The 21,158-nt window shown below is 44.1% G+C and overlaps 2 protein-coding genes across 2 annotated transcripts in view; one reads left to right on the forward strand and one right to left on the reverse strand.

Annotated features, from left to right (window-relative positions):
* Positions 1-21,158, forward strand: part of LOC142375209 (tumor necrosis factor alpha-induced protein 2-like) — a 44,214-nt gene that overhangs the window by 16,257 nt on the left and 6,799 nt on the right. The window contains exons 10-12 of the mRNA XM_075459176.1: positions 1,188-1,313; positions 1,433-1,594; positions 15,257-15,378. Coding sequence (XP_075315291.1) covers positions 1,188-1,313; positions 1,433-1,594; positions 15,257-15,378 — 410 coding nt within the window. The remainder of the gene's footprint in view (positions 1-1,187; positions 1,314-1,432; positions 1,595-15,256; positions 15,379-21,158) is intronic.
* Positions 16,530-18,637, reverse strand: LOC142375228 (uncharacterized). Its single transcript, XM_075459195.1, has 3 exons — positions 18,029-18,637; positions 17,532-17,814; positions 16,530-17,332 (listed from the first exon to the last, which is right to left on the reverse strand). Exons 1-3 carry the CDS (start codon positions 18,271-18,273, stop codon positions 16,688-16,690), a joined length of 1,173 nt encoding a protein of 390 aa, XP_075315310.1. The 5' UTR covers positions 18,274-18,637; the 3' UTR covers positions 16,530-16,687.

Raw genomic sequence — 21,158 nt, forward strand, 5'->3', positions numbered from 1 at the left:
AGGTGGGGGTAAGCCTGGGTTCTGTAAGCATCTGCTACATTAGTATACACCTGGTCCAAGGTTCTACTCCCTCTGGTAGCACACTGACATTTCGATGGAATTTTTTCAGGACAGATGATTGAAGTCCCCAGCTGCAATACAAACACTGTCTGCGTGTGCTATGAGGCAGTTGTTGATGCTACTGTGTACTTGTGCTAGCGCTAGCTTAGCGCTAGCTTAGCGTTAGCGTCCGGTGGAATGTAAACAGCACAGATGTACACAGCAGTAAACTCACGAGGGAGATAGAACGGTCGGCATTTTAGCAGCAAAAGTTCTGCGTCTGGACTACACAGTTTATCCACTACCGTAATGTTGGTGATGTAGACGCTCAGGGCCCCGCCGGTTTGCTTACCGGAGTCCGCTGTCCTGTAGGCTCGGTAGACGGTACGGCCCGCTAGCTCGATAGCGGCATCTGGAGGTCTGTGGTGCCAAAACTCCTTTCATCATCAGAGCTCAGAGCGTCAGGGTGGGGTGGTGATGCAGGATGCAGACTTATAAAAGAAAACTGGGTTTACTTCCACAAGAATCAAAAAACAAAGCACAAACAAAAGGCGGATTCAAAAATGTAACTGTGAAACACAAACAAAAAGACTTGGCGTGGCATCGAATAAATAGAATAAATACTTAGCTTAAAGGTGACGAATAACATGGGAAACTCCGGTAACATGGTGGGTAAGGCAAAGATCCGGCAAACTGAGAGGGGAGACTGCAGACTAAAGGGCTGGGAGTGATTGTGAATGAGTGCAGCTAATGAACAAGCATGACTAAACTAAACATGGACTTAAAAAACTAAGACATGAATACTAAAAACATGGGGAGAAATCCCACGGGCGTGACTCTGACCTCTGACCTCTGACCTCAGAGCTCAGAGCATAGCATCGTTATGTTAGCGGCTCTGTGAGTGAGATGCATTTGCACACAGATAAGCTTCACCGCAGACTTTTGTGGTGATTATTGTATATGTATTGATTTATTGATCCTGTAGTCATGTGACTATAGCTACCGTGCCATAGCTTAGCTTAGCTTTGGCTGAATTGACGCGTCTGTTAGCGACCCTTTAAAAGCAGAACCTGCTGGTTCTGATGCCTGTTGGACCAGCCTGGGATGAGCCCACCGCTCACTGCGGCCCCTCTTCTCTCTGACTGAAGGCCTGTTTGGGTGGGCTGTGCACGTCCCAGTGGGCCGACGGCTCCCTTCCTGCTGTGGACTCGCTGCTGGACCTTCTGAACCGAGAGCTGGACCACCTGAGGGACCTGAAACCGGCCTGCAGACAGGTGAGCCCCGCCCCCTCCGTGCACCTTTCTGCCCCTCTGACCCCTCTGACCCACCTGCCCCTCTGACCCCTCTGACCCCTCTGACCCACCTGCCCCTCTGACCCCCCCCCTGTGTGCAGGCCCTGCTCTGCTTCCTCCATCAGGAGGTGGTGTTCCTCTATGTGAAGAAGATGATGAAGAGCAGGATGAGGAGCAGAGAGCAGCAGGTGGCCGGAGCTCAGCGGATGGTGGAGGACGCTGGAAAGATGGACGGCTTCTTCACAGAAGAGGTGGGGACACGTGTTTAGGGCCACAGTACGAGTCCTTTTCTGTCCCCTGAGGTACAATCTATACTAATGCACCCCCCAGGGTTAACCTTGTAGCACCCAAGCATATGAACACTCATTGAAAAAATAATTTAAACTCTTCTTGCATCTTTTTGGTGGGAATAAACCAATATTTTTGGAATTTTTGAAATTGGGCTATTTTTGATCATTTTAGGCCATGTTGCATATTTGCAGCTCTGGGCTTTCCTGATTAATTTAGTTCACAAAACCAAGTCATTCTCTGCAGATCGTTTGGCAAAAAAGGTATAAGTGAAAGGTGGACAAAGCAGAGCACACCGAACGAGAGCAGAACCAACTAGAACAGAGCACCGCAGAGCAGAGTGTAACTCACTGAGCCAACAAAACGATGCTGTGACAACTGTCGGCACATAAAATGTAATGTAAAAAAATATTACACATAAATGTAAATAATGTATGTAAATTTTAAAAAATCATATAATGTAATGTAAATAAAAATATAAATAAAAATATAATGTAAATAAATAAAAAGCTTGTTGCATATCTGCAACTATGGGTGCTACAAGGTTAAAGCGATACTCCGGAGTAGATTCACCCTGGGGTCATTTGAACCGTGACATCCAGCCAAGTAGCCCACCCGCAGTTTTTCCGATCTTGGCTGAACATCAGCTGAGTTACTGAGTTATCCCGAATAGCTTCGTACAAGCGCTAACGGACCCTGGCAGTATCTCCAAAATTACCACACTAAAATCACATGCCATGACACCAAACTTCTACAGTAGTACAAATATGGTCTGTACTCACAAAGCGATGCATTTGGAAGTTTGTACATAGTCCAGGAGTTTATTATTATCAACACAAGCCTGATAGCTTCTCTGCTGCTAAAGCTGCGTCGACGTCACTTCCTTGATCTGGGAGCTTCAAAGTAAGATGAGGGTTGATCTACTACTGTAGACAACAAAGCAAGGCTGCTCAGTTTCTCCATTGATAAAATAACTTCACAACTCTACAACATTAAAATTCATAAAAAAAAACCATGTAGAATATAGCATATACTTTGTTGTCTACAGTAGTAGATCAACCCTCATCTTACTTTGAAGCTCCCAGATCAAGGAAGTGACGTCGAGTCAGCTTTAGCAGCAGAGAAGCTATCAGGCTTGTACTGATAATAATAAACTCCTGGACTATGTACAAACTTCCAAATGCATCGCTTTGTGAGTACAGACCATATTTGTACTACTGTAGAAGTTTGGTGTCATGGCATGTGATTTTAGTGTGGTAATTTTGGAGATACTGCCAGGGTCCGTTAGCGCTTGTACGAAGCTTTTCGGGATAACTCAGTAACTCAGCTGATGTTCAGCCAATATCGAAAAAACTTTGGGTGGGCTACTTGGCTGGATATCACGGTTCAAATGACCCCAGGGTGAATCTACTCCGGAGTATCGCTTTAATTATTGGACCTAAAGGTACATATATGTACTCGAGTGGTAAAAAGTACTTATATGTACCTTTTTTTTCTACATGCTGGGGTACAATAGACGGACTGTGTTAGGCTACTTCAGAATAAGGGAACAGAACTATACCTTCTGAGGGTACTGCCCCAGTGACAAGCCATCGTACCCCTAAAGGTACATTCTGTACTTTATTTTCAGTTTGTTAGTCTGAGCCTGAGTTCTGCTGAAGGACTGCAGCATGAGAAGCATCTGATCTGATGATCTGAGGCTGGATCCACTGAGTTTAACCCGCTGAGGAACAGCTGCTTTTTATTACGTCCTGAGACATAAAACCCCAGAGAAATGGGCTTTGTGTTTGTAGTTTACTTTTAATCATCAGTCCAAACTCTGGACAAAATGCCCCTCCAAAAATAAGGAAAAAAACAACAAATAAAAGACGTTTTTGCTTTAAATAAGCAACAAAAATCTGCCAATGGAACTAGTGAAAATCGGCTTGTCCAGATTTCTTGAAATAAAATGTGATATTTAGGACTTTTGAGATAAAAGTGATCTTGAAATTAGCTTAAAAACCTCTTCAAATGAAAAAAAAAAAGCTTGTTTCATATGAAATGTGACTCAAAACAATTTGTTTTCAAGACTTTTTCATTTAACAAGATATTCCAGATGTATTGTATTAAAACAAGTCCCTATATCTGGCTGAAATGGTACTTGTTAGGCAGTTGTGTCTGATACACTGGAAAAAATCTAAGTCTTACCGAGTATATTTGTCTCATTTCTAGTCCAAATATCTCATTACACTTAATATGAGACACAACTGCCTAACAAGCACCATTTCAGCCAGATATAGGGACTTGTTTTAATACAAAACATCTGGAATATCTTGTTAAATGAAAATGTCTTGAAAACAAATTGTTTTTGTCACACCCATGGACTTGTGTTTTTTAATATCATGTTTTAAGTTACGTTTTTGTGTTGAGTTCATGTCTTGGTTTTTAGTTTTGCCGTGGTTTTTCCCCTCACCTGTCCATTGTCTCCAGCTGCACTCACTCTCCAATCACTCCCAGCCCTCTATTTAGTCTCTATTTAGTCTCTATTTAGTCTCTGTTTAGTCTCTATTTAGTCTCTGTTTAGTCTCTATTTAGTCTCTATTTAGTCTCTGTTTAGTCTCTATTTAGTCTCTATTTAGTCTCTATTTAGTCTCTGTTTAGTCTCTGTTTAGTCTCTATTTAGTCTCTATTTAGTCTCTATTTAGTCTCTGTTTAGTCTCTATTTAGTCTCTGTTTAGTCTCTGTTTAGTCTCTATTTAGTCTCTATTTAGTCTCTGTTTAGTCTCTGTTTAGTCTCTGTTTAGTCTCTATTTAGTCTCTATTTAGTCTCTATTTAGTCTCTGTTTAGTCTCTGTTTAGTCTCTATTTAGTCTCTATTTAGTCTCTATTTAGTCTCTGTTTAGTCTCTATTTAGTCTCTGTTTAGTCTCTATTTAGTCTCTATTTAGTCTCTATTTAGTCTCTGTTTAGTCTCTGTTTAGTCTCTATTTAGTCTCTATTTAGTCTCTGTTTAGTCTCTGTTTAGTCTCTGTTTAGTCTCTATTTAGTCTCTATTTAGTCTCTATTTAGTCTCTGTTTAGTCTCTGTTTAGTCACTGTTTAGTCTCTATTTAGTCTCTGTTTAGTCTCTATTTAGTCTCTATTTAGTCTCTATTTAGTCTCTGTTTAGTCTCTGTTTAGTCTCTATTTAGTCTCTATTTAGTCTCTATTTAGTCTCTGTTTAGTCTCTATTTAGTCTCTGTTTAGTCTCTGTTTAGTCTCTATTTAGTCTCTATTTAGTCTCTATTTAGTCTCTGTTTAGTCTCTGTTTAGTCTCTGTTTAGTCTCTATTTAGTCTCTATTTAGTCTCTATTTAGTCTCTATTTAGTCTCTGTTTAGTCTCTATTTAGTCTCTATTTAGTCTCTGTTTAGTCTCTATTTAGTCTCTGTTTAGTCTCTGTTTAGTCTCTATTTAGTCTCTATTTAGTCTCTGTTTAGTCTCTATTTAGTCTCTATTTAGTCTCTGTTTAGTCTCTATTTAGTCTCTATTTAGTCTCTGTTTAGTCTCTATTTAGTCTCTATTTAGTCTCTGTTTAGTCTCTATTTAGTCTCTATTTAGTCTCTGTTTAGTCTCTATTTAGTCTCTATTTAGTCTCTGTTTAGTTTCTGTTTAGTCTCTGTTTAGTCTCTATTTAGTCTCTGTTTAGTCTCTATTTAGTCTCTATTTAGTCTCTGTTTAGTCTCTATTTAGTCTCTATTTAGTCTCTGTTTAGTCTCTATTTAGTCTCTGTTTAGTCTCTATTTAGTCTCTATTTAGTCTCTATTTAGTCTCTATTTAGTCTCTATTTAGTCTCTATTTAGTCTCTGTTTAGTCTCTATTTAGTCTCTATTTAGTCTCTGTTTAGTCTCTATTTAGTCTCTGTTTAGTCTCTATTTAGTCTCTATTTAGTCTCTGTTTAGTCTCTATTTAGTCTCTATTTAGTCTCTGTTTAGTCTCTATTTAGTCTCTATTTAGTCTCTATTTAGTCTCTGTTTAGTCTCTATTTAGTCTCTATTTAGTCTCTGTTTAGTTTCTGTTTAGTCTCTGTTTAGTCTCTATTTAGTCTCTGTTTAGTCTCTATTTAGTCTCTATTTAGTCTCTGTTTAGTCTCTGTTTAGTCTCTATTTAGTCTCTATTTAGTCTCTATTTAGTCTCTATTTAGTCTCTGTTTAGTTTCTGTTTAGTCTCTGTTTAGTCTCTATTTAGTCTCTGTTTAGTCTCTATTTAGTCTCTATTTAGTCTCTGTTTAGTCTCTATTTAGTCTCTATTTAGTCTCTGTTTAGTCTCTATTTAGTCTCTGTTTAGTCTCTATTTAGTCTCTATTTAGTCTCTGTTTAGTCTCTGTTTAGTCTCTGTTTAGTCTCTATTTAGTCTCTGTTTAGTTTCTGTTTAGTCTCTGTTTAGTCTCTATTTAGTCTCTGTTTAGTCTCTATTTAGTCTCTATTTAGTCTCTATTTAGTCTCTATTTAGTCTCTATTTAGTCTCTGTTTAGTCTCTATTTAGTCTCTATTTAGTCTCTGTTTAGTCTCTGTTTAGTCTCTATTTAGTCTCTATTTAGTCTCTATTTAGTCTCTATTTAGTCTCTGTTTAGTCTCTGTTTAGTCTCTATTTAGTCTCTATTTAGTCTCTATTTAGTCTCTGTTTAGTTTCTGTTTAGTCTCTGTTTAGTCTCTATTTAGTCTCTGTTTAGTCTCTATTTAGTCTCTATTTAGTCTCTGTTTAGTCTCTGTTTAGTCTCTATTTAGTCTCTGTTTAGTCTCTATTTAGTCTCTATTTAGTCTCTGTTTAGTTTCTGTTTAGTCTCTGTTTAGTCTCTATTTAGTCTCTGTTTAGTCTCTATTTAGTCTCTATTTAGTCTCTGTTTAGTCTCTGTTTAGTCTCTATTTAGTCTCTATTTAGTCTCTATTTAGTCTCTATTTAGTCTCTGTTTAGTTTCTGTTTAGTCTCTGTTTAGTCTCTATTTAGTCTCTGTTTAGTCTCTATTTAGTCTCTATTTAGTCTCTGTTTAGTCTCTATTTAGTCTCTATTTAGTCTCTGTTTAGTCTCTATTTAGTCTCTGTTTAGTCTCTATTTAGTCTCTATTTAGTCTCTGTTTAGTCTCTATTTAGTCTCTATTTAGTCTCTATTTAGTCTCTATTTAGTCTCTGTTTAGTCTCTATTTAGTCTCTATTTAGTCTCTATTTAGTCTCTATTTAGTCTCTATTTAGTCTCTATTTAGTCTCTATTTAGTCTCTGTTTAGTCTCTATTTAGTCTCTGTTTAGTCTCTGTTTAGTCTCTGTTTAGTCTCTGTTTAGTCTCTGTTTAGTCTCTGTTTAGTCTCTATTTAGTCTCTATTTAGTCTCTATTTAGTCTCTGTTTAGTCTCTATTTAGTCTCTATTTAGTCTCTGTTTAGTCTCTGTTTAGTCTCTATTTAGTCTCTATTTAGTCTCTATTTAGTCTCTGTTTAGTCTCTATTTAGTCTCTATTTAGTCTCTATTTAGTCTCTGTTTAGTCTCTATTTAGTCTCTATTTAGTCTCTGTTTAGTCTCTATTTAGTCTCTGTTTAGTCTCTATTTAGTCTCTATTTAGTCTCTATTTAGTCTCTATTTAGTCTCTGTTTAGTCTCTGTTTAGTCTCTATTTAGTCTCTATTTAGTCTCTATTTAGTCTCTGTTTAGTCTCTATTTAGTCTCTATTTAGTCTCTGTTTAGTCTCTATTTAGTCTCTATTTAGTCTCTATTTAGTCTCTGTTTAGTCTCTGTTTAGTCTCTATTTAGTCTCTATTTAGTCTCTATTTAGTCTCTGTTTAGTCTCTGTTTAGTCTCTATTTAGTCTCTATTTAGTCTCTATTTAGTCTCTATTTAGTCTCTATTTAGTCTCTGTTTAGTCTCTGTTTAGTCTCTATTTAGTCTCTATTTAGTCTCTGTTTAGTCTCTATTTAGTCTCTGTTTAGTCTCTATTTAGTCTCTGTTTAGTCTCTATTTAGTCTCTATTTAGTCTCTGTTTAGTCTCTGTTTAGTCTCTATTTAGTCTCTATTTAGTCTCTATTTAGTCTCTGTTTAGTCTCTATTTAGTCTCTATTTAGTCTCTATTTAGTCTCTGTTTAGTCTCTATTTAGTCTCTATTTAGTCTCTGTTTAGTCTCTATTTAGTCTCTGTTTAGTCTCTATTTAGTCTCTATTTAGTCTCTATTTAGTCTCTATTTAGTCTCTGTTTAGTCTCTGTTTAGTCTCTATTTAGTCTCTATTTAGTCTCTATTTAGTCTCTATTTAGTCTCTGTTTAGTCTCTGTTTAGTCTCTATTTAGTCTCTGTTTAGTCTCTATTTAGTCTCTGTTTAGTCTCTATTTAGTCTCTATTTAGTCTCTATTTAGTCTCTGTTTAGTCTCTGTTTAGTCTCTATTTAGTCTCTATTTAGTCTCTATTTAGTCTCTGTTTAGTCTCTATTTAGTCTCTATTTAGTCTCTATTTAGTCTCTGTTTAGTCTCTATTTAGTCTCTATTTAGTCTCTATTTAGTCTCTATTTAGTCTCTGTTTAGTCTCTGTTTAGTCTCTATTTAGTCTCTGTTTAGTCTCTGTTTAGTCTCTATTTAGTCTCTATTTAGTCTCTGTTTAGTCTCTTGTCTCACTGTCTGTTTGTGGGTTCCTTGTCTATCTACCTGACCTGTTTGTTCCATGTTCCTCGACCCTTCCCAAGTTAAGTATTTATTCCATGCCATGCTTAGTTCTTTGTTTATTTTCCCACAGTTAAGTCTTTTGAATCCAGCGTTGCTGCGCTTTTTCTTTGCACTTTGTTTTTTTTGTTAATAAATCACCCTTTACGTTTTGAAAAATCCGCATCCGTGTCCTCCCTCCACACCACAACCTGACAGTTTTGAGTCACATATCATATGAAACAAGCTTTTTTTTTTTTTTATTTGAAGAGGTTTTTAAGCTAATTTCAAGATCACTTTTAACTCAAAAGTCCTAAATATCACATTTTATTTCAGGAAATCTGGACAAGCCGATTTTCACTAGTTCCATTGGCAGATTTTTTTTTTTGCTTATTTAAAGCAAAAACGTCTTTTATTTGTTGTTTTTATTTATTTTTGGAGGGGCATTTTTTCCAGTGCAGGGGCCTCCTGGCTCTGTAGTTTAGTTTTAATGATGTGTTCCTTCTCAGGGCCCAGGGGCCTCCTGGCTCTGTAGTTTAGTTTTAATGATGTGTTCCTTCTCAGGGCCCGGGGGCCTCCTGGCTCTGTAGTTTAGTTTTAATGATGTGTTCCTTCTCAGGGCCCAGGGGCCTCCTGGCTCTGTAGTTTAGTTTTAATGATGTGTTCCTTCTCAGGGCCCGGGGGCCTCCTGGCTCTGTAGTTTAGTTTTAATGATGTGTTCCTTCTCTCAGGGCCCGGGGGCCTCCTGGCTCTGTAGTTTAGTTTTAATGATGTGTTCCTTCTCAGGGCCCGGGGGCCTCCTGGCTCTGTGGTTTAGTTTTAATGATGTGTTCCTTCTCTCAGGGCCCGGGGGCCTCCTGGCTCTGTAGTTTAGTTTTAATGATGTGTTCCTTCTCAGGGCCCGGGGGCCTCCTGGCTGTGTAGTTTAGTTTTAATGATGTGTTCCTTCTCAGGGCCCGGGGGCCTCCTGGCTCTGTGGTTTAGTTTTAATGATGTGTTCCTTCTCTCAGGGCCCGGGGGCCTCCTGGCTCTGTAGTTTAGTTTTAATGATGTGTTCCTTCTCAGGGCCCGGGGGCCTCCTGGCTCTGTGGTTTAGTTTTAATGATGTGTTCCTTCTCAGGGCCCGGGGGCCTCCTGGCTCTGTGGTTTAGTTTTAATGATGTGTTCCTTCTCAGGGCCCGGGGGCCTCCTGGCTCTGTGGTTTAGTTTTAATGATGTGTTCCTTCTCTCAGGGCCCGGGGGCCTCCTGGCTCTGTGGTTTAGTTTTAATGATGTGTTCCTTCTCAGGGCCCGGGGGCCTCCTGGCTCTGTAGTTTAGTTTTAATGATGTGTTCCTTCTCTCAGGGCCCGGGGGCCTCCTGGCTCTGTAGTTTAGTTTTAATGATGTGTTCCTTCTCAGGGCCCGGGGGCCTCCTGGCTCTGTAGTTTAGTTTTAATGATGTGTTCCTTCTCAGGGCCCGGGGGCCTCCTGGCTCTGTAGTTTAGTTTTAATGATGTGTTCCTTCTCTCAGGGCCCAGGGGCCTCCTGGCTCTGTAGTTTAGTTTTAATGATGTGTTCCTTCTCAGGGCCCGGGGGCCTCCTGGCTCTGTAGTTTAGTTTTAATGATGTGTTCCTTCTCAGGGCCCGGGGGCCTCCTGGCTCTGTAGTTTAGTTTTAATGATGTGTTCCTTCTCTCAGGGCCCAGGGGCCTCCTGGCTCTGTAGTTTAGTTTTAATGATGTGTTCCTTCTCAGGGCCCGGGGGCCTCCTGGCTCTGTAGTTTAGTTTTAATGATGTGTTCCTTCTCAGGGCCCGGGGGCCTCCTGGCTCTGTAGTTTAGTTTTAATGATGTGTTCCTTCTCTCAGGGCCCGGGGGCCTCCTGGCTCTGTAGTTTAGTTTTAATGATGTGTTCCTTCTCAGGGCCCGGGGGCCTCCTGGCTCTGTAGTTTAGTTTTAATGATGTGTTCCTTCTCTCAGGGCCCAGGGGCCTCCTGGCTCTGTAGTTTAGTTTTAATGATGTGTTCCTTCTCAGGGCCCGGGGGCCTCCTGGCTCTGTAGTTTAGTTTTAATGATGTGTTCCTTCTCAGGGCCCGGGGGCCTCCTGGCTCTGTGGTTTAGTTTTAATGATGTGTTCCTTCTCAGGGCCCAGGGGCCTCCTGGCTCTGTAGTTTAGTTTTAATGATGTGTTCCTTCTCTCAGGGCCCGGGGGCCTCCTGGCTCTGTAGTTTAGTTTTAATGATGTGTTCCTTCTCAGGGCCCGGGGGCCTCCTGGCTCTGTAGTTTAGTTTTAATGATGTGTTCCTTCTCAGGGCCCGGGGGCCTCCTGGCTCTGTGGTTTAGTTTTAATGATGTGTTCCTTCTCAGGGCCCGGGGGCCTCCTGGCTCTGTAGTTTAGTTTTAATGATGTGTTCCTTCTCAGGGCCCGGGGGCCTCCTGGCTCTGTGGTTTAGTTTTAATGATGTGTTCCTTCTCTCAGGGCCCGGGGGCCTCCTGGCTCTGTGGTTTAGTTTTAATGATGTGTTCCTTCTCAGGGCCCGGGGGCCTCCTGGCTCTGTAGTTTAGTTTTAATGATGTGTTCCTTCTCAGGGCCCAGGGGCCTCCTGGCTCTGTGGTTTAGTTTTAATGATGTGTTCCTTCTCAGGGCCCGGGGGCCTCCTGGCTCTGTAGTTTAGTTTTAATGATGTGTTCCTTCTCAGGGCCCGGGGGCCTCCTGGCTCTGTAGTTTAGTTTTAATGATGTGTTCCTTCTCTCAGGGCCCAGGGGCCTCCTGGCTCTGTAGTTTAGTTTTAATGATGTGTTCCTTCTCAGGGCCCGGGGGCCTCCTGGCTCTGTGGTTTAGTTTTAATGATGTGTTCCTTCTCAGGGCCCGGGGGCCTCCTGGCTCTGTAGTTTAGTTTTAATGATGTGTTCCTTCTCAGGGCCCAGGGGCCTCCTGGCTCTGTAGTTTAGTTTTAATGATGTGTTCCTTCTCTCAGGGCCCGGGGGCCTCCTGGCTCTGTAGTTTAGTTTTAATGATGTGTTCCTTCTCAGGGCCCGGGGGCCTCCTGGCTCTGTAGTTTAGTTTTAATGATGTGTTCCTTCTCTCAGGGCCCAGGGGCCTCCTGGCTCTGTAGTTTAGTTTTAATGATGTGTTCCTTCTCAGGGCCCAGGGGCCTCCTGGCTCTGTAGTTTAGTTTTAATGATGTGTTCCTTCTCTCAGGGCCCGGGGGCCTCCTGGCTCTGTAGTTTAGTTTTAATGATGTGTTCCTTCTCAGGGCCCGGGGGCCTCCTGGCTCTGTAGTTTAGTTTTAATGATGTGTTCCTTCTCTCAGGGCCCAGGGGCCTCCTGGCTCTGTAGTTTAGTTTTAATGATGTGTTCCTTCTCAGGGCCCGGGGGCCTCCTGGCTCTGTAGTTTAGTTTTAATGATGTGTTCCTTCTCTCAGGGCCCGGGGGCCTCCTGGCTCTGTGGTTTAGTTTTAATGATGTGTTCCTTCTCAGGGCCCGGGGGCCTCCTGGCTCTGTAGTTTAGTTTTAATGATGTGTTCCTTCTCAGGGCCCGGGGGCCTCCTGGCTCTGTAGTTTAGTTTTAATGATGTGTTCCTTCTCTCAGGGCCCGGGGGCCTCCTGGCTCTGTAGTTTAGTTTTAATGATGTGTTCCTTCTCTCAGGGCCCGGGGGCCTCCTGGCTCTGTGGTTTAGTTTTAATGATGTGTTCCTTCTCAGGGCCCGGGGGCCTCCTGGCTCTGTAGTTTAGTTTTAATGATGTGTTCCTTCTCTCAGGGCCCGGGGGCCTCCTGGCTCTGTGGTTTAGTTTTAATGATGTGTTCCTTCTCAGGGCCCGGGGGCCTCCTGGCTCTGTAGTTTAGTTTTAATGATGTGTTCCTTCTCAGGGCCCGGGGGCCTCCTGGCTCTGTAGTTTAGTTTTAATGATGTGTTCCTTCTCAGGGCCCGGGGGCCTCCTGGCTCTGTAGTTTAGTTTTAATGATGTGTTCCTTCTCTCAGGGCCCGGGGGCCTCCTGGCTCTGTAGTTTAGTTTTAATGATGTGTTCCTTCTCAGGGCCCGGGGGCCTCCTGGCTCTGTAGTTTAGTTTTAATGATGTGTTCCTTCTCAGGGCCCGGGGGCCTCCTGGCTCTGTAGTTTAGTTTTAATGATGTGTTCCTTCTCAGGGCCCGGGGGCCTCCTGGCTCTGTGGTTTAGTTTTAATGATGTGTTCCTTCTCAGGGCCCGGGGGCCTCCTGGCTCTGTGGTTTAGTTTTAATGATGTGTTCCTTCTCAGGGCCCGGGGGCCTCCTGGCTCTGTGGTTTAGTTTTAATGATGTGTTCCTTCTCAGGGCCCGGGGGCCTCCTGGCTCTGTAGTTTAGTTTTAATGATGTGTTCCTTCTCTCAGGGCCCGGGGGCCTCCTGGCTCTGTGGTTTAGTTTTAATGATGTGTTCCTTCTCTCAGGGCCCGGGGGCCTCCTGGCTCTGTGGTTTAGTTTTAATGATTTCCTTCTCAGGGCCCGGGGGCCTCCTGGCTCTGTAGTTTAGTTTTAATGATGTGTTCCTTCTCAGGGCCCGGGGGCCTCCTGGCTCTGTAGTTTAGTTTTAATGATGTGTTCCTTCTCAGGGCCCGGGGGCCTCCTGGCTCTGTAGTTTAGTTTTAATGATGTGTTCCTTCTCAGGGCCCGGGGGCCTCCTGGCTCTGTAGTTTAGTTTTAATGATGTGTTCCTTCTCTGAGGGCCCAGGGGCCTCCTGGCTCTGTAGTTTAGTTTTAATGATGTGTTCCTTCTCAGGGCCCAGGGGCCTCCTGGCTCTGTAGTTTAGTTTTAATGATGTGTTCCTTCTCAGGGCCCAGGGGCCTCCTGGCTCTGTGGTTTAGTTTTAATGATATGTTCCTTCTCAGGGCCCGAGGGCCTCCTGGCTCTGTAGTTTAGTTTTAATGATGTGTTCCTTCTCAGGGCCCAGGGGCCTCCTGGCTCTGTGGTTTAGTTTTAATGATGTGTTCCTTCTCTCAGGGCCCGGGGGCCTCCTGGCTCTGTAGTTTAGTTTTAATGATGTGTTCCTTCTCTCAGGGCCCAGGGGCCTCCTGGCTCTGTAGTTTAGTTTTAATGATGTGTTCCTTCTCAGGGCCCGGGGGCCTCCTGGCTCTGTGGTTTAGTTTTAATGATGTGTTCCTTCTCAGGGCCCGGGGGCCTCCTGGCTCTGTAGTTTAGTTTTAATGATGTGTTCCTTCTCAGGGCCCGGGGGCCTCCTGGCTCTGTGGTTTAGTTTTAATGATGTGTTCCTTCTCAGGGCCCGGGGGCCTCCTGGCTCTGTAGTTTAGTTTTAATGATGTGTTCCTTCTCAGGGCCCGGGGGCCTCCTGGCTCTGTGGTTTAGTTTTAATGATGTGTTCCTTCTCTCAGGGCCCGGGGGCCTCCTGGCTCTGTAGTTTAGTTTTAATGATGTGTTCCTTCTCAGGGCCCGGGGGCCTCCTGGCTCTGTAGTTTAGTTTTAATGATGTGTTCCTTCTCTCAGGGCCCGGGGGCCTCCTGGCTCTGTGGTTTAGTTTTAATGATGTGTTCCTTCTCAGGGCCCGGGGGCCTCCTGGCTCTGTGGTTTAGTTTTAATGATGTGTTCCTTCTCAGGGCCCGGGGGCCTCCTGGCTCTGTGGTTTAGTTTTAATGATGTGTTCCTTCTCAGGGCCCGGGGGCCTCCTGGCTCTGTAGTTTAGTTTTAATGATGTGTTCCTTCTCAGGGCCCGGGGGCCTCCTGGCTCTGTAGTTTAGTTTTAATGATGTGTTCCTTCTCTCAGGGCCCGGGGGCCTCCTGGCTCTGTAGTTTAGTTTTAATGATGTGTTCCTTCTCAGGGCCCGGGGGCCTCCTGGCTCTGTAGTTTAGTTTTAATGATGTGTTCCTTCTCAGGGCCCGGGGGCCTCCTGGCTCTGTGGTTTAGTTTTAATGATGTGTTCCTTCTCAGGGCCCGGGGGCCTCCTGGCTCTGTAGTTTAGTTTTAATGATGTGTTCCTTCTCAGGGCCCGGGGGCCTCCTGGCTCTGTGGTTTAGTTTTAATGATGTGTTCCTTCTCTCAGGGCCCGGGGGCCTCCTGGCTCTGTGGTTTAGTTTTAATGATGTGTTCCTTCTCAGGGCCCGGGGGCCTCCTGGCTCTGTAGTTTAGTTTTAATGATGTGTTCCTTCTCAGGGCCCAGGGGCCTCCTGGCTCTGTGGTTTAGTTTTAATGATGTGTTCCTTCTCAGGGCCCGGGGGCCTCCTGGCTCTGTAGTTTAGTTTTAATGATGTGTTCCTTCTCAGGGCCCGGGGGCCTCCTGGCTCTGTAGTTTAGTTTTAATGATGTGTTCCTTCTCAGGGCCCGGGGGCCTCCTGGCTCTGTGGTTTAGTTTTAATGATGTGTTCCTTCTCAGGGCCCGGGGGCCTCCTGGCTCTGTAGTTTAGTTTTAATGATGTGTTCCTTCTCAGGGCCCAGGGGCCTCCTGGCTCTGTAGTTTAGTTTTAATGATGTGTTCCTTCTCTCAGGGCCCGGGGGCCTCCTGGCTCTGTAGTTTAGTTTTAATGATGTGTTCCTTCTCAGGGCCCGGGGGCCTCCTGGCTCTGTAGTTTAGTTTTAATGATGTGTTCCTTCTCTCAGGGCCCAGGGGCCTCCTGGCTCTGTAGTTTAGTTTTAATGATGTGTTCCTTCTCAGGGCCCAGGGGCCTCCTGGCTCTGTAGTTTAGTTTTAATGATGTGTTCCTTCTCTCAGGGCCCGGGGGCCTCCTGGCTCTGTAGTTTAGTTTTAATGATGTGTTCCTTCTCAGGGCCCGGGGGCCTCCTGGCTCTGTAGTTTAGTTTTAATGATGTGTTCCTTCTCTCAGGGCCCAGGGGCCTCCTGGCTCTGTAGTTTAGTTTTAATGATGTGTTCCTTCTCAGGGCCCGGGGGCCTCCTGGCTCTGTAGTTTAGTTTTAATGATGTGTTCCTTCTCTCAGGGCCCGGGGGCCTCCTGGCTCTGTGGTTTAGTTTTAATGATGTGTTCCTTCTCAGGGCCCGGGGGCCTCCTGGCTCTGTAGTTTAGTTTTAATGATGTGTTCCTTCTCAGGGCCCGGGGGCCTCCTGGCTCTGTGGGCTTCTCTGCAGCCTCGCTGAGCTTCTTCGTCTGCAGGATCCGGCCAGCGTGCAGCTGGAGCTGGTCAGCCTGGCGCAGAGCTTCCCTGACCTCAGGTACATCCTGTTCCATCTCACAGCAGAGCCAGAAACGGGTCCAGGTTCTTAATGAGTCCCTGCTCATTCATCACAGACGCCCCCCCCATAGAGGCGCCTGATTGGACGGCAGCCGGCTGATGATGTAATCTCATCAGTAGTCACATCAGTGGCTGAGCAGTTCAGCTCTCCTCTGCGTTTTATCCCATCGCATCACAGGAACTGTGTGAGCTTCTGGTTCCAGCAGCAGAAACTCCTCACAGATGTGCAGCAGTCCAAAGGTTCTTCACACCTGTAGAGTCACCTGGTGGTGCCGGGAAAAAAAGATTAAAATAATCTCACTGCAGTTCCTGCGGTCTCATTGTTCTGATCCAAAGTGCTGGCGCCTGTCAGTGAGTCCAGTTAACCTCCTTTACTGACCCCTCAGGTCGAGCTGGAGCCGGCAGCCATTCTACCAGACTGACATCCTTAAAGGGACAGTTCACCTCTTAAAGGGACAGTTCTCCTCTTAAAGGGACAGTTCTCCTCTTTAAAGGGACAGTTCGCCTCTTAAAGGGACAGTTCTCCTCTTAAAGGGACAGTTCGCCTCTTAAAGGGACAGTTCGCCTCTTAAAGGGACAGTTCACCTCTTAAAGGGACAGTTCTCCTCTTAAAGGGACAGTTCTCCTCTTTAAAGGGACAGTTCTCCTCTTTAAAGGGACAGTTCGCCTCTTAAAGGGACAGTTCTCCTCTTAAAGGGACAGTTCGCCTCTTAAAGGGACAGTTCGCCTCCTTAAAGGGACAGTTCACCTCTTAAAGGGACAGTTCGCCTCTTTAAAGGGACAGTTCTCCTCTTAAAGGGACAGTTCTCCTCTTAAAGGGACAGTTCTCCTCTTAAAGGGACAGTTCGCCTCTTAAAGGGACAGTTCGCCTTTACAGTTTTTGCCCGTTGCTTGAACACATTTTGCAAAACTTCGCTCATTGTGCCAAAACTCTACACTCAAGCAAATAAGACACAACACTGGGAAATAAACCATTCACATCTGTGTCAACTTGAAACTCTGCTATCAAAACTTAACAATCCTTTGTCAAAATGTCACTCTGATGACAAAATGATACCCACTTGCATCATATGAATACACTTTCAGAGCAGCAGCAACACACTAGTCTACTTTATATAAAACACTGCAGTCTTTCGTTTTCACTGTTTTTATTCAGTTCCACAGAAGGCACTTTTTCACAACAACAACAAAATGAAATAGTCAATACTAAATACTCTATACCAAAAATAAAAAAAAACAAACAATACACTATCGTAAACAAAGAAAAACTGAATTGTGCATAATTGCGCTCATGGATCCTGCCGTCTGTTGGGGTCGGGCCACAGGATCTCATCGACATCACAAGCGATGTCTTCTCTTGCCAAGCATCGCGGGAAATATCGCCTTGTGTGCCTAATCCAGCCATTGATGGACCTTACGGCAATGTCTCCGCAGGCCTGTTCCATTGCCTGCAGAAGAGGCATGCGGTCATGTGGTTGGCGGTCATATACCCGCCATCTCCAAGCTGAAAAAAATTCTTCAATGGGATTTAGAAATGGCGAGTAAGGGGGCAAGTACACAACTTCAAACTGATCATGATGGGCGAACCAGTTCCGGACCAGAGCAGCCCGATGGAAACTAACGTTATCCCACACAACAACAAACCTGGGCTGCTCTGGTCTGTTCTGTACAACCGCATCATGAAGTGTATCTAGAAATGTTATGATGTGTTGCGTGTTATAGGGACCCAGTTTGGCATGATGGTGCAGTAGCCCTTGAAGGCTAATGGCGGCACACATTGTGATATTTCCCCCGCGCTGCCCCGGGACGTGCACAATTGCCCTTTGGCCAATTATATTACGTCCCCGTCGTCTATTTTTGGTCAGGTTGAATCCAGCCTCGTCAATGTAAATAATTTCATGAGGCTGTGCAGCTCCATCCATGTCCAACATTCTCTGTAACAAAAAATACATATTGTGGATGGCATTACTCAAAGCACACAACTACAGTACTACACATACAGAACCGCCCCACTCCACCACACAGGTGCCTGTGTAGCTTTCTGAATGTATCTATGTGGTACTGAGCCAATGGTACATATTCACTGGACAGCACCCATTCTGTATTGTAAATGTAAAGGACTGTTACACTTACCTGTACATATAAATGTCGAAGTCCTTTGACCCTGACACTGTTCCTCTGAAATGGGACCCTGTACAGTTGTTTCATGGTCATGTTGTGCTTTACTAAAATGCGTCGGATAGTGGTTATGCTAACTCGATTGACATTGTTGAACACTTCCTCATCTGCAATTATTTGTTGCTGTAGCTGGTGGAGACGGATTGCATTGTTTGCTCGGACGAGGTTCACAATGGCAAGTTCCTGCTGTTGAGTGAACAGGCGTTGGCGTCCACCCCCAGGAGGTCTTCTAGCCGTTCTGTAGAAAAATGCAACCATAAATTTTAAGTACTGTATATACTGTACTTTACTGTTTATACCATACACAGTACTGAAACATCTCAACACGTTATCACGTTATGTTTCTCAAAACTAACACAACACAAAACATCAGCCACCATGCAATACAGTACATGTGATATGGTAATGTGATATGGTACAGTACTGAGTAGAGTAGAGAGTTGAAGACATACCTGTTTTCTAGTCGGAATGTCCTAATTATGGATGCAACCGTGAAACGGCTCAGATTAGGATGGACTCTCTGCCCAGCTTCCCTTGCAGTCAGGCCATGATTGATGACATGGTCCACCAAAGTTGCTCTGATGTCATCAGAAATTATTGTCCTTGCATGGCCTCTTCGACCTCGACCTTGACCTCCGCCTCGTCCTCCGCCTCGTCCTCCGCCTCGTCCTCTGCCTCTAGCTCTCCCTGCCTCCATGCTTGCAAAGTTCTCAAAATGGCTTAACTGAGGCCTTTTTGTAGCTGGCTGATTGGTGTTCAGTTTTGTAATTAAGTATTTTCAGGTGTGTGTCCAAGTGTTTTCAATTACCCAGTGTGTTTTGTATTTTGAATAGATGTGTTTTCCCAATGGTACCCTGAGATTTCATTTTTGAACGAAGTGTCTTATGTATGAAATAGTGTGTAGTGTTCAGGAGCAAGTGTGTTGCAGAATTGCAACTAAAGTGCACAGAGGCGCTTTTGTTTAAGGCATGGTTACACTTTGTTTAAGGTATAGTAACAACAACTTCAAGTTATGTTACTTTGGTTTAAGCATGTGTCTATAGTGTTCAAGCAATGGGTAAAAACTGTAAAGGGACAGTTCGCCTCATTAAAGGGACAGTTCGCCTCATTAAAGGGACAGTTCGCCTCTTAAAGGGACAGTTCTCCTCTTAAAGGGACAGTTCGCCTCCTTAAAGGGACAGTTCGCCTCTTAAAGGGACAGTTCGCCTCATTAAAGGGACAGTTCGCCTCTTAAAGGGACAGTTCTCCTCTTAAAGGGACAGTTCGCCTCCTTAAAGGGACAGTTCGCCTCTTAAAGGGACAGTTCTCCTCTTAAAGGGACAGTTCGCCTCCTTAAAGGGACAGTTCGCCTCTTAAAGGGACAGTTCGCCTCTTAAAGGGACAGTTCGCCTCTTCTGACATGAAGCTGTGTAACATCCCATATCAGCAGCATCATTTCTGAACATCTTCTTACCCCCTGCTGCGTCCTGTGAGCAGAGTTCCAGCCTCGTTTTGGTGTTGATGAAGGTAGTCCGGCTAGTTGGCTGGGGTTTAAAAAATAAAGCGTTTTGCTTCTCAGAACAATATGCGTTCAACAGAGTAATACATTTGCATCACAAAATGGTTTTGTGAGGTTTGACTTTTTCCTGGAGAACCATTCTGTGATGCAAATGTATTACTCTGTTGAACGCATATTGTTCTGAGAAGCAAAACGCTTTATTTTTTAAACCCCAGCCAACTAGCCGGACTACCTTCACCAACACCAAAACGAGGCTGGAACTCTGCTCACAGGACGCAGCAGGGGGTAAGAAGATGTTCAGAAATGATGCTGCTGATATGGGATGTTACACAGCTTCATGTCAGAAGAGGCGAACTGTCCCTTTAAGGCGAACTGTCCCTTTAAGAGGCGAACTGTCCCTTTAATGAGGCCCCATCAATGCCACCCAGGTTAGAGCCTTAAAACACAGGTTCTAAAAATGTGTGAGAATAAAAATAAGCTCAGTCCAGAGTCTCCCCGAGGACCCCAAAGCCTCTTCAGGAGCTGCAGACCTCCGAACATTTACCCTTTGATAACATCAAACAGATCCCAGGGGAATCATGTTTTAAGTTTTATGTTTTAGGTCACGTTTTGGTTTTTAGTTTTGCCACGTTTTAGTTTCCCCTCACCTATCAGTCCCCAGCTGCACCCTGTCTCCCGGCCCTCCATTTAGTTTCCCGTCTCCCCCGTCAGTTTGCCAGATCTTTGCCTTGCCCACCCATGTTACCTGTGCTACCCATGTTCTTCGTCACCTGCCTGAAGCGAAGTATTTATTTATTCCATGCCTTGTCTAGTCTTTTTGTTTGTTTTTCACGGTTATGTTTTTGAATCCGGCTCAGCCGCGCTTTGTTGTTTTTGTTTTTGTGAAATAAACCCAGTTTTCTTTCATAAGTCCGCATCCGTGTCCTACATCACCACCCCACCCTGACCAATCTAAGCTGGCGCCCGTCCTCAGGGAGGTGAAACACGCCGTGTTCGTGGTGTCGGGTTTCATCGGTCTGAGCTGAGGGGGAGCGCCATGTTTTCCTTTTATTCAGTTGGTTTGGTGTCCCCGTCTGTTCCTTTGTGTCTCTGCGAGGCGTCATGTATCTCTCAGGTTATTCTGCCTCCTCTGATACTAACGCTTTGACCTGGATTCACTGCGTGAGAAACGCCTGGTTGCCATGGAGACAACAGGGTGGGGTTCAGGTGTCACAGGTGTGTGACGTGAGAGGAAAAGTACTGAGGACTCATTAAGTGTGGAAACTTTCAATGCTGCTGTTAGTTACTGTACAGATGTGTGTTAGTTACTGCACAGGTGTGTTAGTTACTGTACAGATGTGTTAGTTACTGCACAGATGTGTGTTAGTTACTGCACAGGTGTGTTAGTTACTGCACAGATGTGTTAGTTACTGTACAGATGTGTTAGTTACTGCACAGATGTGTTAGTTACTGCACAGGTGTGTTAGTTACTGCACAGATGTGTTAGTTACTGTACAGATGTGTTAGTTACTGCACAGATGTGTTAGTTACTGCACAGATGTGTTAGTTACTGCACAGATGTGTGTTAGTTACTGCACAGGTGTGTTAGTTACTGTACAGATGTGTTAGTTACTGCACAGATGTGTTAGTTACTGCACAGGTGTGTTAGTTACTGTACAGATGTGTTAGTTACTGCACAGATGTGTTAGTTACTGCACAGGTGTGTTAGTTACTGCACAGGTGTGTGTTAGTTACTGCACAGATGTGTGTTAGTTACTGTACAGATGTGTTAGTTACTGTACAGATGTGTGTTAGTTACTGTACAGATGTGTGTTAGTTAATGTACAGATGTGTGTTAGTTAATGTACAGATGTGATAGTTACTGCACAGATGTGTGTTAGTTACTGTACAGATGTGTTAGTTACTGTACAGATGTGTGTTAGTTACTGTACAGATGTGTTAGTTACTGTACAGATGTGTGTTAGTTACTGTACAGATGTGTGTTAGTTAATGTACAGATGTGTTAGTTACTGTACAGATCTGTTAGTTACTGTAGAGATGTGTTAGTTACTGCACAGGTGTGTTAGTTACTGCACAGGTGTGTT

This window comes from Odontesthes bonariensis, chromosome 24, assembly GCF_027942865.1.
Source record: "Odontesthes bonariensis isolate fOdoBon6 chromosome 24, fOdoBon6.hap1, whole genome shotgun sequence".
Taxonomy (NCBI): Eukaryota; Metazoa; Chordata; class Actinopteri; order Atheriniformes; family Atherinopsidae; genus Odontesthes; species Odontesthes bonariensis.

Excerpts from the sequence above, each read along its gene's own strand:
- LOC142375228 (XM_075459195.1), bottom strand. The coding sequence starts at position 18,273 with ATGGAGGCAGGGAGAGCTAGAGGCAGAGGACGAGGCGGAGGACGAGGC. Across the intron at positions 17,815-18,028 it reads ACATTCCGACTAGAAAACAG|AACGGCTAGAAGACCTCCTG; the intron begins GTATGTCTTCAA and ends ATTTTTCTACAG. Across the intron at positions 17,333-17,531 it reads TTCGACATTTATATGTACAG|AGAATGTTGGACATGGATGG; the intron begins GTAAGTGTAACA and ends TTTTTGTTACAG.